Source organism: Hemiscyllium ocellatum, chromosome 31 (genome assembly GCF_020745735.1).
Source record: "Hemiscyllium ocellatum isolate sHemOce1 chromosome 31, sHemOce1.pat.X.cur, whole genome shotgun sequence".
Classification (NCBI taxonomy): domain Eukaryota; kingdom Metazoa; phylum Chordata; class Chondrichthyes; order Orectolobiformes; family Hemiscylliidae; genus Hemiscyllium; species Hemiscyllium ocellatum.
In genome coordinates, this window is record NC_083431.1 from 29,008,436 (window position 1) to 29,025,490 (window position 17,055).

General features: G+C 40.8%; 1 protein-coding gene across 1 annotated transcript in view; it reads left to right on the forward strand.

The window, feature by feature from the left end:
- Positions 1–17,055, forward strand: part of si:ch211-283g2.1 (sodium- and chloride-dependent GABA transporter 1) — a 97,824-nt gene that overhangs the window by 38,330 nt on the left and 42,439 nt on the right. The window contains exon 4 of the mRNA XM_060847784.1: positions 15,183–15,315. Coding sequence (XP_060703767.1) covers positions 15,183–15,315 — 133 coding nt within the window. The remainder of the gene's footprint in view (positions 1–15,182; positions 15,316–17,055) is intronic.

Sequence of the window (17,055 nt, forward strand, 5' to 3'; positions counted from 1 at the left end):
GCGAAACTTGGCCCGGTGCTAAAAACCAAACAAAAATGCAAAAGGTCAGCTTTTGTAATTGGAAGACACTTGAAAGAAAGTCAAAGACAAAACAGTTAAATCAACACATTTAGGGGACAGGGTTGATACTTTGGTTCATTTATTCAAAGAGGAAGGTGAGATTGAGATAAATAAATGGAGTTTGTTTTAATGGCTGCACTGGACAGTCAGGGCTGGGTGATAAAATAAGACATCATGACTTGCATCTGTTCTTAACTCCCCAGAAGTTTCAGTTCACCTTCGGTAAGGTTGATGATGTTACCTGCAAAGACATCGGTCTGAATCTTAACAAAAATGGCCCGGTTATTTTGTCGGCTTTCACGGAGGCTTTCCTTCCAAGCCGAGTGAGTTGGCCAACGTGCCTCATTAACAATGTATTGCATCTTTACAGCGCCCTGCTCATCCAGTGCCAGCTTGATTCTCCCACTCACCACTGCTGGTGCCAGTGCCATCTTTAAAAAGTCTTTGTGCACCCAGTCGAGCGCTGCCAGTCCAGAGCCGTCCTGGACGTTTTGTGTCATTTATCTCCATCATGGCAGCAAAGGATAAACTGGTGCCTGGCATTATGGTCAGGGACCTGGAGGTTCTGGTGGGCAGGAGGGTCAGCTTCATCCACCAGCACTGACAGAGGAGACCAAGACACCAGACCCTCCACAGTCTGGTCTGTGCCTCCTCGACAGCCCCAGCCAGAGTAAGTGACACCATCTCCTCTCTCCCACACCTCACACTAACCCACCTCCCACAATGTCTCATAATACTGTCCCATTCCCCTCAACAGTGAATGCATTCTTTACACACCAGACCGTCTACCCCTTGTTTGTGACACATTCTCCCTTTTGTACCCTGTGGACAGCAGTGGCATTGCCACAGTCGGTCTCCGGGGTAACATATCCATACGGATGGAAAGCTGAGAGGAAGCATAGGCAGGGCTGCCTCCTACACTCTTCACCAGCTCAGAGCCTGGCACCTCGCTAGATATTTTAGCTGGTTAGAGTGGGCTGCACTTGCTGGTGAGCACATCATTTAGAATATATTGAAATTTTTTAAAATTCCAATTTAAAAGAAAGAAAAGAAACCTGTAGATGTCTTTATTGGGGCAATCATAATGTTACAATGTCAAAGATCAGCTAAGAAACAAGCAAAGGCTTCAGCCCTTCTTAATGATGGCATGTTCGTTTCCTGCACATAATAACTTCGATTGACAGCGATTCAGAGCCATTTTAAAAACCTTTATTTTACATATTACTGCCACCTACTGGCCTCACATTGTACCCTGCGCCCTTAACCATGTGAAGAACACAGCTGGAATAGGAGAATGAAGCCAAGATCAATGATAATGATTTGCAAAATGTGACAGTTATAGCCAGTGGATAGCGGTGCAAGAGTCAGCCTACTGAATTATCTGCAAGGAACTCACCAGCAATACACTTACAACGAAAGATTAGACACAAAAGCCAGCAGCTCGTCCTCTTCATCTCGGATCACAGTGAAAACTCCCTGCTGTCATGAAACTTCAATTTTGCTTCCTCAGAAATCTCTCTGCTCCCTGCTGCAGTTTCAGAGAAATATGAAAAGTAGTGGTTTACAATTTTCCCTTTGTACCTCTGAGATATCAAACATCATCTCAGATAGATGATCTGGAATTCTCTTCTTTGTAATATGCTTGTTAAAATTAATCTGAAAGCACAAGTTTTAGATTTGAGTCTGCAACACAACTCGGGACTAATCATTTCTGATAGAAAAATAGAAAATGGCGAAAATATATACCAAGTCGGTCAGCCTTTGAAGGAGTAAAGACAGTTGCCTGATTTGTAGGGGTCTCTTCACAGTTTTTGGTCATTCTCCCCATTAATTATTACACTGCAAGGGTTCTTCAGTACACACACAGGAAATGTTTCCAGTACATTTCACCTGCTCAATTAGTTGGAAGCCCATCTTTGAAGTTGGGTTTGTACAGGAGCAGAGATAACCACAGAGTTGGTGGACTGATGGCACGCCTACCATGAAGCTACTCAATACTGTAATTGCAGTATCTATCCACTCAGCAGCCCTGTCATGTCTAGCCTTCACCATGTCAAAGGGAGGTGATGGCCTAGCAATATGATCACTGGACTGTTAACCCAGAAGACCCAACTAATATTTGGCGATGTGGGTTCAAATCCTGCCAAGGAATTCTAGGAATCCTAGAAGCATGGCATTCAACTCTATCAACAAACACATTGAGTTAGACCCCATCTACCACCCCCCGAGAAAAAGAACAGGAAATGTCATCACCACAGAAAATGACATCACCAACCCAAAGAAACCCAAACATATAAATAGAAAGCAGGAATCATCAGCTGTGCTTTGGCTGGAGGCTCACTGAAGGTGTTACCTGGTAGGGTGACGCAACGTCTGAAAATGAACCTTCCATCTCAGCGAGCAAACCTCCATCCAGAACACAGCAACATGGCTGACTCTTAACTGCCCTCTGGGCAAGTAGGGTTGGGTGATGAATGCTGGCCTAACCAGTGACACAGAGTTAAAAAGGTGTGGCGCTGGAAAAGGCACAGCAGCTCAGGCAACATCCAAGGAACAAGAGAGTCAACATTTCAGGCAGGACCCTTCTTCATGACCTGCTGTGCCTTTTCCAGTGTCACACTTCTTCAACTCTGATTTCTCCAGCATCTGTAGTGCACATCCTGTGATCAAATGTTTAAGAATGCACAAATGATAAGTTGGAGAGAAATTATTCATACATTGAGTTCCAACTAAATAACTAACCATGGTGACCCGAATTGTCACTGTTTTTAAATAACAGCAAGAAACACAGATTGTTCTACTCTAACGCATGTTTCATTAACACAAATTTGTGATAACACGACTGATGAATTGGGGTCACTTTCTAAAGCACGAAATTTTAAAGCATGTATTTGGTTATAACGTAATTCCGGCCCCATTAGTTTAAGTAGTGCTGCTATTACACAATTTTCTTATCACATGGGAACAGAACTACCACGATAGAGCAGAACGGACTGTATTTAATTGGGTCCAGAAACGTGTTTCTGTGAGTATTCTATTTTCCTGAGGACTGCAATAGTTTTGTTGCATCATGAAAATTTAAAAAATATTGTTAGTTTTCGATACACAGACAAACATACAAATTGTGATATTCTGAAATTTGGGAACAGTTCACCGACCATCTCAGCCAGACCGACAAGGGCTGACCGGACTTCCCAGTCACTGCCCATTTTAATTCCTCTTCCCACTCCCTTTCTGACATGACCATCCTTGGCTTCCTCCATTGCCATAACAAACCAAACCGCAAATTGGAGGAACAACAACTCATCTTCCGCCTGGACAGCCTACAGCCCAGAGGACTCAACATTGAGTTCTCCAATTTCAAATAACCTGCTTCCCATCTCCCAACTCACTTCCCAGCTCCTCCCCCTCCCTTCCGTTCCCCCCTGCCACCAACCGGATTCATTCCACCCGTTGACCAACCAGGTCATACCCTCTACCTGTCTTCACCTGTCACCACTTCACCACCCCGTCCCATCTCCCCTTTTATCTGCAGCTCCACCTACAACCACTCCCAGTCCTGAAGAAAGGTTACACCCGAAACTTCTCCATCTCCTGATGCTGCCTGGCTTGCTGTGATATTCCAGCCTCCTTCCTGTCTAATCTGTAATTCACAGCAGTGTTCCGAAATAAAGCCTCCAGACATCAACAGATCATAAAGTTGTCTGTCACTGGAATCAAATTCCCAGAATTGCCAGTCTGTTTTTGTGCCAACATATATCGCAGATATTTTTGTTTAGCATTGCCACATACTAATTTCAAATGGATTTCTGTGTCATTGACAAAGGGCAGTATTTAATGCTTCTCCTGGAGGTATTTTGGAGGGTGACATTTGATTGGACACGGGGTGTCCCACTATCTCCCCTCTTCTACTCAATTACCTTCAAGATGAGAAGGCTGTTGGGTGGCCGACCCACCAGAATGCCAACTGAAGTGCTGACATGATCAGTTGATGCCTACACAAAGACTTCGTGTCTCTGGTAGTTAATCAAGTCGGTGAGGGGACTGATGCAGAGCGACTGAGAGGAACACCCTGTTGATTGAAAGCCACACTCTGACCTTGCTGCCTATCTGCACACACACTCACCCACCTGCACCTCTCTAGCTAGCGACACCTCTCACAGCCTTCAGCCCTCACTCACTCACCTGTCGCTCTCTCCTTAGCAGTTTACAGGCAGCAGCCACCACTCCTGCTGCCACTACCTTCAAGGCCATTTGGCCACCATCTACTGATTGGTCGATACGTCTCAGGGTTAGGGGGTGGGGAGGCAGGACTTCCATCTGTAGGATCCTCAACCGTTGTGAAGGTCCAGTGTTGAGCTGGTGGGCAGTTAATTCCATCAGGTCTTCCCCAGTGGATGTGACATGGGATGCCTCTAGTTCTCCAAACACTAGCCGAGATTCCATTGCCAGGAATAAATTCAGCCAAATGTTACTCAGTACTCAAAATGGCACAATTACATTGATATTTGCTTGTTGGATGTTCCTCATTATTGGCTGTGAATAGGTTTGTCTGAATTTTAAATTCGCAAGGTACTTTCTTTGATCGCGACAGAAAAATGGTATAGTTAATATAATATGAAAGGCTGGCTTGAAGGGCACTGGCTTCAATCAGAAAGCCAGCTTTTAACTATTAAATACCAGATATGAAACATTGCTTTGACAGACTCCAAGTACATAATTGTCTAGTCAGACTCTATTTCTACTCACACTCCACAAACTTCAACAACACTACTTAGTTATTCCCTACATACAAACACCCAGATCTCATCCACTTGTCCCTTGATTAATATATATAATATCACCATTGAATTTTGTAATTTCCCAACAATGGTATTAGATAGTACACAGTTAGATATTCCAGTTTGGATGAGGATGGGAGTAATGTCCCAAAGTAAAGGACAACATTGAATTGCTGTAAGGTATTGGCCAATATACACTGCGCAGACAATTTATCACTCAGGTTATAATCTCAGATCATCTCGGGACAGGCAATAATGTGCCTTTAACACTCTTGGCCAGGTTCTAAAACCAAAGGCACTGCCAGGAGATAAAGGACCATTGAATCTGTTCAGCGGATCTTGGTCAGGTCTACAAGGTAAGCCCTCCTTTCTCATGTTTGCAAAAGTTGTCATGGGATTCTTTTATGCTGACCCGAATTGTCATATCTCACCCAGAAGGCTCATGTCACTCACAATGATCACTCCATAAGTGCTTCGTAGAGATGATAAGGCATAATACACACTCACATCTGGGAGTGGAGCTTGAATCTAGAACTCTCCAACCCATTGGGAAGACCACTCCCAAAGGGGAAAGGCTGACGTGAGCAATTTTTTTCTTTCTTTCAGAGGCCCTGATTATTAAGCAGACTTGTTGAAAGCAGTAGAGAAGTTGGTGGCCCAGATTTCCCAGTTGATGATAAAAATGTAATTAACTGAGAGAGAAGCTGAAGTTCTGCAATGTTGCAAGAAGTCCGCCCATATTAGTGCACTTCACATCTGCAGTAAATTATTCATACTCTCAGCAGACTTTGCCAACTCTATGCCTAATGATGTAACACTATTCACAGCAGAAACTGAAGTGCTGGATTATCAATCATTACTTCACTAATGATCTGTTAATTAGATATTTTGTCCTAATTAATAATGAATAAAACATGGGAAATATATTAATAAATTTTGTTCGCAGTTCAATTAGCTTTTTTGACACAGTTACCAACCGCAAAAGGATGATAGCTAATTTCAACTTGTAGTCACTTATCTAAAGGTAAATGAATGCTAAAGGAAAGTTGCTTTCCTTTGAACTGATATAAAATGGCTGAATTTTAGTTTCATCGATTTTCTTGGAGGATTTCCCGCCACGAGATCTTTCATTATATTCTACCACACTCACCTCACTCTATCCCTTTTGTTCGATTCTAACCGATTCTTATCAGACGCCATTTCTGAAAGAACACACCAGTCAGTGAATATCCACCAAAAGACAGGCCTTTCTGATACTGAGCCATCTTTAGGAAGCCATTGTGCTCTCAGACAAGCATTGGCAATCTGCTGTTTCTCCTCCCTGGCAACGTAATGTCACAGCAACTGCAAAACCATGCTGTTTATGGCACAGTGGTTGCCACTCTCTCACATGTACAACCCCATTCTTTCACTCTTGTTGTTTAACCACCAGGCCACACAATCCTTGGCTACATCGCATCTGAACACCTTCTCTCCCTATCATGGACAGGGAGAACATCCTTCTCTCCAATGTCCTCATCGTCCTACTTTGAAGACTGTTCAGGTTCTGCAGTCCCTCAGCATCGATCACATCGCCCCGTTGCTTGCTCCACTCCACTTGTACAAAGCACCAGCATTCCAGGATGATGCAGCATTCTCTGTCTGGACTTGTACCGGAGAACACCCTCCCCTCAAATTGATCCAAAAAAGGAGAACCGCACCTTCAGCAGCCCTATACTCTGGTGGAAGGATGGGCAGCATTTTATTTGCAATCCGCATCTGTCAGAGAGTCGTACAATGATATCTTGAGCCATGGTCACAGTGGCAAAAGTGAGGACTGCAGATGCTGGAAATCAGAGTCTAGATTAGAGTGGTGCTGGAAAATCACAGCAGGTAGGGCAGCATCCGAGAAGCAGGAAAATCGATGTTTGCAGTCCTGATGAAGGGCTTTTGCCCGAAACATCCATTTTCCTGCTCCTCGGATGCTGCCTGACCTGCTGTGCTTTTCCAGTACCACTCTAATCGAGCCCATGGTCACAGTGAGTAGCCTTTCTCCCCTAGAAACCAGCCCTCTGGATCTATGTTTTGGAGTTTTAAAACATTCAATTCAGAAAAATACAATTGATCTTTACAGATCTCTTAGACAAGGGCATCTGAAACTCAGTCTCTGAAGTAACTAAAGATAAACTTTACTTATACTTGAATTAAATGTATGCGCCTAAATACAAATCTGAACTATCAGGAGAGTTTTACTTCCTAGAAAGTTCCAGCTCAGATTTTACTATTTAACTCTGTAAATAGCTCTCCCAATCTCAGTCAGCAGACTCCCAGGTATTGTACAATTAGACTCAGCCCCAGGCTGGAGAAAAGTAAAACCATACAACCTTTTTGTCTGCAATGTACAAAGCCCCTAACCAAAGGGCATAGATCTCAGTATTGAATAAGGACTGGTTACGGCTCAGCTATGATTCACTTACATAGCTGTAAAGGCTGAGAATTACACATAAAGAGCTGCCAGTCAGGTAATGTTCGCATGAGCAATTTGCAGTTGTGAAAATATGACCCAGTGCAGTGTCAACATCTAGAGGAGAGGAGAACCGTGGAGAAGCTTGGCAAAAGAAAACAAGAAAAGCTTGACATTCCAAGAGAGTCATTACTGGGGAGAGCAGGAAAGGAAATGATGAAAGGAATAAAGAATTGACTTTGGGTCAGGGTACAGAGATTTTAGTTGGAAAGAGGAGTTCAAGAAGGTCTTCAAATTAGCTGAGAGGGGAGGAGTAGCAAGGGTGCTTTGGAAAGTGGTTCTAACAGTTTCATCAATGAGGAGGATTTAATAGTTTTGGTGATTGATAGTTTGTGCAAGATTTCACAGTTCTTAGCCATATTAAGATTTCCACCTTGGACCCCTGCCTAAAGCTGATAATCCTGCTAGAAGCAAATAGCAAAAAGTAAATCTTTATCACACAATAGAATTAGAACCATCTGGAGTGCCACCTTATGTGTCACAATGCATTTATCCTCATGTATTTATACTCTGCTGAAAATCAAAACAATCTCTAAATATCAGTGCCATAATTATGAAAAAAAAACAATACTTTTTTAAGGCACTACCTGAACTTAGCAAGTCATTGAGTTTTTTCCCTTCCAACAAAAATAAAACATCTTTGGAAAATTATTCTGCAAGTTCTAATCTCCCTCACCGTGGATTCACTCCAAGGACCACTGCACACTGTAAAGCAGTAACATTGCAACAAAACACAAGGTCAGGTACTATAATTCCTTTTTTACAGCTGACTGCCACATGCTGTACTTATGTAAGTGAAGTTTTGATTACTATTGATAAAACATCAATTCTAGATAATCATTTAACCACATTCAGTGCAACCACATGATTCCAATTCACTTTCTCAATATAATTGGTGAACTCTACTAATGCTAATGTGGACATATAAAGAAGTCAAGCTGGTTTCTTTTGTGGCAGAATAATGATTCAAGCTCCCTGATTCTTTGGCAATGTGAATAGAATCAAATTGAAATATTGTAGGTTTTTGCTTTAATAACAGTTCCACTGCATATTATTGAGAAGTAAGCCATAAATATATGATAATTTAATTATTGTAGTATTAATTCATAGCGTGCATTCTGTATTATGTTTCACATTCTGCGCCTCATGAGCAATGCTTTCAAAACTGGAAATTGGGAAAAAAATTGATTGGTTTATCCTAGTCGAGGATCTCTGTTGAATGTTGTCTAGTAGGTACTAGCACTGACTAAGCAATCTACAACCGTGTTATGATTTGGAGATGTCAGTGTTGGACTGGGGTGTACAAAGTTAAAAATCACACAATTCCAGGTTATAGTCCAACAGGTTTAATTGGAAGCACTAGCTTTCGAAGCGCTGCTCCTTTATCAGGTGGTCACAACCACCTAGTGCTTCCAATTAAACCTGTTGGACTATAACCTGGTTTTGTGTGATTTTTAACTTTGTACACCCGTGTTGTTGAGTACCCTGGGCTTAAATCTGATACCTTTCTAAAATATCCAGTTGTATCATATAACCAGGTAACAACATGAGTGCAGAGGACAACTGTACTCTCTTTCAGAAAGAATTGTAAATGATGTGATTTGTCCATTCGTCCCACAGCACAAACACCCACTGCTCCTATTTGTACCTTGGTATAGTAGCACATTGGTTATGTCACTGAACCAGAAATTCAGAGTCATGGTGAATAATTCATATTCTACTATAACTGCCATGGAATTACAAGCGAATAAATCAGGAGTACAACCATTATATCTGTAATGGTGATTAGATCATTACAAACGCCCATCTGCTTTCTGAATACGCTTTAGGGAGAACAATCTGCTGTCCTTACCCAGTCTTACCTAAATGGGACTTCAGACCCACAATAACATGCTTAATTTTTAAATGCCCTCTAGCACACAGCCCAGTTCTTAAGATGAAGGCTCAACACAACCTGTTCAGGGGCAATTAGGAATGGTCTAAAATTGTTGGCTATACCAAAGATATGCATGTCCTATGGATAAAGAAAAATAAGGACAAAGTGAGAACTGCAGATGCTGGAGATCAGAGCTGAAAATGTGTTGCTGGAAAAGCATAGCAGGTCAGGCTGCATCCAAGGAGCAGGAGAATCGACGTTTCAGGCATCAGCCCTTCTTCAGGAATTCCTGAAGAAGGGCTTATGCCCGAAATGCCGATTCTCCTGCTCCTTGGATGCTGTCTGACCTGCTGCACTTTTCCAGCAACACATTTTTCAGATAAAGAAAAATAAGGCAACTAGTCCATTCAGCAATGTTAGTGTTCACTTAAGGCAAATCAGAACATTTCCCATGTTAAATCGGTTTCATCGAAAGTATTCCTTTTGAAGTAACTCATCAGTTCAGTCCCAGACATACTAGCTATGATCCTTGCGAAGTCTTTCGATAAAGCTGTCAACAAAGAAGCTCTTGGGGACAATTAACTTGAGTGGTTACATTCATTGACAACCATTTCAGACCATTACCTGATATTGCTTCCACTCCATATTGATGAATTGCTATTTGGTTTGAATTAAATCTTGAGAGCCTGTTTATCTCTCACCTCAGTTGCAGGTTTTATGGAAATGTTATAAGCTCCCTGTGCAGGAGGGCTCTTGTGGTACAGTGGTAGTGTCCCTATACTAAAAGATCTGGGCTCAAGTCCCACCTCTTCCAGAGCTGTGTAATAACCATTGCTGAACAGGTTGATTAGGCAAGAAAGGTACAAGCTCCCTATAAGGGAGAACTCTTGTGGTATAGTGGTTGTGTCCCTACCTCTGCGACATGAGGTTCAAAGCCTCCTACTTCAACCACTTGTTATTTAAAAACAGGTTGATACATATGTTTTGACAAATTCCCTTTTCTGTTCAAATGCTAAAGATTCTGCCATGAGATCATGATCTGTGATCAGCCAAAGTCCTCTGTGGCAAAAGTGAGGACTGCAGATGCTGGAGATCAGAGTCTAGATTAGAGTGGTGCTGGAAAAGGACAGCAGGTCAGGCAGCATCCGAGGAGCAGGGAAATCAGCATTTTGGGCAAAAGCCCTTCATCAGCTTTTGTCTGAAAAGTAGATTTTCCTGCTCCTCGGATGCTGCCTGACCTGCTGTGCTTTTCCAGCACCACTCTAATCTAGACAAAGTCCTCTATAACTACCTTACACTAAAGCTCAGCAAAGACAGCTTGTGTGAAGGAAATTAAAATCCATTGCTGTTTTAAATAATAAAACTATAATGTGCTGCTTTTCAGTTACAACAGAAAAGGTCTTATTCAGAGTTGGAAAGCATTTATTTTTCTTTTTAGTTAAGTTTTATTTCATCCTTCAGATTGAGGGCTTGTGGACCAAGGTGTCAGGAAGTTCTTTCCATTGGGGGTGATTCTAGGATTGGGGTTAGGGGGAAGCAAGGTTGTTGGGATGGCTACTGAGAGTCAATCTCAATCATCCCACCCCTCCCTCCTCCTCATCTTGCACCCCTCCCATCCCCAATCTGCCCATAATCCTCTACCAGTCACATGGGCTGACTCTTTCCCATCCCACCTCAACCTGAACTAAATACACCCTAGGCAGGAATAGCCGCATTAGTGGTCTTTAAATAAAGATTTTTTTTGACTTCCTTGGATCCTTAATTGATAGTGGAATGGAAGGTTACAGCTTCAGACTTCTTGGCTAAAACCAAACTCCTCTGAGGGACCTTGAACTCCAAACTGCCCCAATTCCACAGGCTCAGAGATGCTGAATCCTACAGAGGAGCCATCAGATCAGGGGTGAAGGGTGCTAGCTCATTGGCCTCACCTTTAGCCCATGTCACTGAACATTGTGAATGTGGCCAGGGATCCCACCATTTAGATTCCACCCACCATTTTTAAAAGGTTCCAGTGTCCTTCTGACTCCGAAAACCAAGCGTTCCCTCTGAGCATAGTGTTTGTCTTTTAAAGTAGATTATGTTTACACCGCCGGCCTCTGTTTTATTTAAACTGCCTTCAGTTCAAATGGACAACAGCATACTGATAAAAGGTAACATTCAATGTTTTCTGAGTGCTAATGGACAAGTATTAAAATAATTCCGCACCTTTCAGAAGAATTGGGGGTGAAGATAAGAGAAAAAACCCAAAGTGTGTGCTTTAGGTATGTGGTTTCTGTGAATGAATCAGTCCCTCTCTTCTACCCTCTAGACCTGGCCAACATCCAGTGATAATTGGTCCTTCATCTCCTGGAGGTACCTTTGGTTTTGGAACCGGGCCAAGACTGTAAAGACACATTATTGCCTGACCCTGGATGATTTTAGAAGATTATGATTTGAGGGATAAATCGGCTGTGCAGTGTATATTTGTCGATACCTTACAGTAATTCATAGTTGAGGAGTAAGTGAGGACTGCAGATGCTGGAGATCAGAGCTGAAAATGTGTTGCTGGAAAAGCGCAGCAGGTCAGGCAGCATCCAAGGAACAGGTGAGTCGACGTTTCGGGCATGAGCCCTTCTTCAGGAATGAAGAAGGGTTCATGCCCGAAACGTCGATTCTCCTGCTCCTTGGATGCTGCCTGACCTGCTGTGATTTTCCAGCAACACATTTTCAGTAATTCATAGTTTCCTTTTATTCTGAGACATTTGGTTATAGGCAAGAAGTCTGAAGCTACAACCTTCCATTCCACTATCAATTGAGGTTCATAGGAAGTTAAAAAAAATCTTTAGTTAAAGACCACTTAAGGGGCTATTACTGCCTGGGCTGTATTTAGTTCAGGTTGAGGTGAAATGGGAAAGAGTTAGCCCATGTGACTGGAAGATCAATATGGGCAGATTGAGGGTTGGGGTGGGAGGGGCAAGATGAGGAGGAGGGAGGGGAGGGATGATTGAGATTGATTCTCAGTAGCCATCCCTACAATCTTTGCTTCCAACCCCACTTCCCCCTAACCCCAATCCCAGAATCACCCCCAACAGAAAGAACTTCCTGACATCTTGGTCCACAAGTGCTCAATCCAAAGGATAAAATAAAACTTAATTAAAAAGAAAAATAAATGCCCCCATCCTCATTCAAATTAGAATATCTAACTGTATTCCAACTAGTACCATTGTTGGGAAATTACAAAATTCAGTGAGGAAGGTTATGTATTAATTAAGAGATAACTGGATGAGAAATGGGAACAAGTAATGAGTGTTGCTGAAGTTTACGGAGTGTGAGTCAAAATAAAATACTGAGTAGCAAGTATGTACTTGGAGTCTATCTGACCAATGTTTAATATCTGGTATTTAATAGTTAAAATATGGCTTTCTGATTGAAGGCCCAGTGCCCTTCAAGCCAGCCTTTCATATGATATTAACTACACCATTTTTCTGTAAAGATCAAAGAAAGTCACTTGCAAAGTATCAGCCAAATTTACTGATTCACCAGTTCATATTATTCATCTGTAGTTTCAATCCCTCCAATGTTTCTTGGCCTGTAATTTTTTAGTCAAGACACAACGTGCTATAATATTCTATAGCAATACATACAACGGCATCTGCTATTAGCTAGTTTTGCCTTTCCATGGTTAGGTTTTGAGATATTTGTAATCAACTTGTTGAGGAACAGTATTACACAGCCAAGGAGCAGGGGGGGGACCTGAACCTCAGTCTTCTGGTCCAAACGTAGGGACATTTCCACTGTACCCCAACAGTCCTATGATTAGATATTTAATTATCTTGTGTAGAAACTGGATGTAAGGGTGAGCTGATAAGTATTAGGTACTGGCAATCAACTTGTCTGGCATTGACAATTGTTCCAAGTGCAGGAGGAACCAAGCGACTGGAACTTGTGGGAATGGTACAAGCCACTGTGTATTCCTACATAAATCAGGTTGAAGATTTGGGAAATAGAGTAACAGTGGAGAAAGAAATGCAAACTTGACTAGCTGAAAGAAAAATAAAGAAATGAAAGAAAGATTGAATGAAGAGAAAGGAAAAAAGATAAAAAGAAAATTAAACTTTTAAAATGTAATATCTTTAGAAATCTAACAAAACCTTAAGGATGAGATTACATACCTAAAAATGGATGACTTTAAGCGCAGCAGCAATTTACGGTCATGGGTATGCAGGGTATGGGGGTCATAGATCTTCCACGATGGGATAGAATTTGCTCAAGGAACTACTGAAAGCAATCTCGTGCATTTTACTGATCACATTAAAGTGGTGTGAGTTGGGAGTGAATACAAATAGTTAGATTTTATGTGCCAGTCATTGCTGGTGGATGTAAGTTGGTGGTGAACTGTTGCTGCTCACTATCATTATCCCTCTAAAATTGACAGCAACTGTAGAATTTCAATGCGATTGTGTGAATGAAATTGCATCATGAAATTGCAGTCTGTCACCCAAAGGTCTGACACAGACTGTGCTACAGATACCACTGCAATACAATTATTCTTTTTATTGATGATGGGCAATTTCTAGATTTTGTTTAGTCTTCTATTATCTAAGCAACTATTGCTGAAGTGATATTGCAGTTTCAATGAGGTTAGCGATAGAGCCTTCCGTTATTGATGTGTGTAAATGTCTATTTTCACTGCATCATGTATAAATTAAGATGAGAAACAGAAACGGCTCATTAATTCATTAGCTTTTTAAATCCAATGCCTTAACTCTTCATGATATCATCCAGTTACATTTATAATGCATTTTTAAACCAAAGCATAAATGTGCAGTCGCAGGTTCCTTGTGGTTAGTTCAGAAAGATAATCTGATCTTTTTCCTATTTCTTGTCCAATAGCTGCTCTGCTGCCATATAGAGTCATAGAGTCATAGAGATGTACAGCATGGAAACAGACCCGTCCATGCCGACCAGATATCCCAAACCAATCTAGTCCCACCTGCCAGCACCTGGCCCATATCCCTCCAAATCCTTCCTATTCATATACCATCCAAATCCCTTTCAAATGTTGCAATATACCAGCCTCCACTACTTCTTCTGGCAACTCATTCCATACATATACCACTCTCTGTGTGAAAAAGTTGCCCCTTAGGTCCCTTTTATATCTATCCCCTCTCACCCTAAACCTATGCCTCCTAGTTCTGGACTCCCCCAACCCATGGAAAAGACTTTGTCTATTTATCCTATCCATGCCCCTCATAATTTTGTAAACCTCTATAAGGTCACCCATTAGGCTCCGACGCTCCAGGGAAAACAGTCCCAGCCTGTTCAGCCTCTCCCCACAGCTTCTGATTCACAGGTTTTTTTCCTTCATCAGGTTATCTAAGGTGAACCTTTAACTGCATCATATTGATTTTTTTTTGGTGATTCATCCAGGCACAAATGATGAAAGTGTAATAACAAATTGAAACATGAAAAATCTCATTTAGTTTCTTGCATTCATTTCTTGATGCATTTCAGTGATATGGGTTCCAAATGTGACTACAATGAACTGCACCTTCTAGAATCTGTCTTTGTAATCAGTCTTTGCTTGGGGACATTGTTTGAAGACTATTATTGTGGCTGACAAATTTACAATACATGAGATGATTCTATGAAACTTGCTGTTTGTGAAAGCACAATACTTCAATATTTAATTCAATTCAAAAGACAGTTTGCAGAAACCACAGATAATCCCTTCCCTTTTGGACAGTTTGCCTTAAATCCGCCATTTCAGGATTAATTCAATCTCCATATTACTTGGGGGAAAACATTGAAAAATCTGGACCATTCTAATCCTTTGGTGTTTGCACTTTAATTGTTCTGATTCAACTATCTTTTTCTCACCCCAGTTTCTATTTGTTGTCATTACCAGCAATGGTGAAGAAAAATCTGCTTGTGAATGAATTGTGATCACTGAGATTACATTATCTTTGCCTCATTTGTTTAGTTACAATGTTCTTCAGAAGACAAATGGTCTGGATAACCTTGGGAATATGCGCTGGGAGCTTTTTGGTCTTCTGATTCTTGCCTGGGTGATTGTTTATTTCTGTATATTTAAAGGGGTAACGTGGACTGGAAAGGTATGTTTATGGTTAGTTATTACATTATCTCAATTAGATAGCTTTTTCTTTCAGAATACTGTTTGTTTTGTGAAAAAAAGTCAAAATAATTTTTAAATAGCACTGTATAAATTTCTTCAGAATTTACTTCATAAGACCAACAAATCAAAGTATCTGTTAACAACACTCTCTCATGACTCACTTTTATTTAATAACTTTTTAGTCTCTCCTTCTTTGTAAAAGATTCATTCAAGTATGCTTCTGTCAGCAGTGGGTGTCTCCTTGTACCTCATCCATACACTTGATAGAACAGTGGAAGCTTAGAATATTAACAACTCACTGATTTTTTTATCTTGAGCCTTTTTTTGTTGTTGCTTTGTTTATGTTCTTTCCTTTTCCGAAGATGAAGGTTTCACACAGGCTTCCCTCCCTTCCTAGGGTAGCTTGCGCAGTTAAGACATGCATCAAGGGTCTTTTATAGACTTAGGATCCTCACGCAATAACTGTGGATATAATATACGAGTAATGTTCCCAAGTTCCACCTAATCCAAAGGCATGAACATTGAAGTAGTGGGCTACTCAAGAAAAAAAATTGGATGTAAAGTACGGGTAATGTTCCCAAGTTCCACCTAATCCAGATACATGAACGTTGAAGTAGTGGGCTACTCACGCAAAAACATTGGATATAAAGTATAAGTAATGGTCCCAAGTTGCACCTAATCCAGATACATGAATGTTGAAGTAGTGACCACAATGCAATTACTAGGAGAAATAAAACATTGTTACTGTTTGTTTTCTAGCTAGACTAGTGGTGCTTAAATTATATTTCGTAGTTAGCAAAGTATGGGCAGGAGCCATGCAGAATGTAAGGCAAGAAATAGATTTTTTATGGTAAAGAGGGAAAAAAAGGCTATCCTCTTTGAGGTCATTTAGTTTAAGCAGCCACTAAAATGATCACTTGGGTTATTTTACAAATTAAAATCGTTTTGCAATTTCAATAACCCAAAGAATAAAAAACATACACTGTTGACTGTTGAAGAAATTACTTAATGCACTATTGGGTAATGTTATTACAGAGAAAAACTTTGTTTTATTAAAGCTGCATCAAAATCTCATCTGGAATAGCCTGTGCAGGGACATTTACTGATTTTCTTCTGTGATTAGTGAATTCTAAGTAGTGTAGTGACCTCCAATGTTATTACTGTTTTAACAATGGGCCAAGAACATTTAATTACTTGGGTAATAAACATTAAATTTGCGTAGAAAATCTCTCATTTGAGGCAAATAGCATTTGCATTGCTGAATCAGCGCATAGCTCAGAGAGCGAAGGAGAGATTTATGTTAATTAGCACATGGCTTCCATTTTACACAGTCACTTAACTCATAAATGGTGTGTGATGACACTCATATCCACAAGCGTTACTACATTTTTATTGTAAAATGGGTTTGCTTTAAAGTCACAGTGTGGCTGTAACATTAAACTCCAGAGCAGAAGGAGTAAAGTCGTCAAACATATAAACATGGCAAAACTTGTCCTTATCACTCCCAGTACCTTGTCCTTGCTCCATCGTTTCTCAAAACTATTTTTCACCAAATTGTCAATTAATCTCAAGTTTAAACTCCTCAATTGAATTTGAGAAAATATATCTCATATTCTCACATTATTTTTTCTGGATCGTTAAAATTAAATTAATTAAGGTTATATACAGTTATTTCAGATTCCTAATGACATCTGTGTTACCAATTTATTTTACTACATGT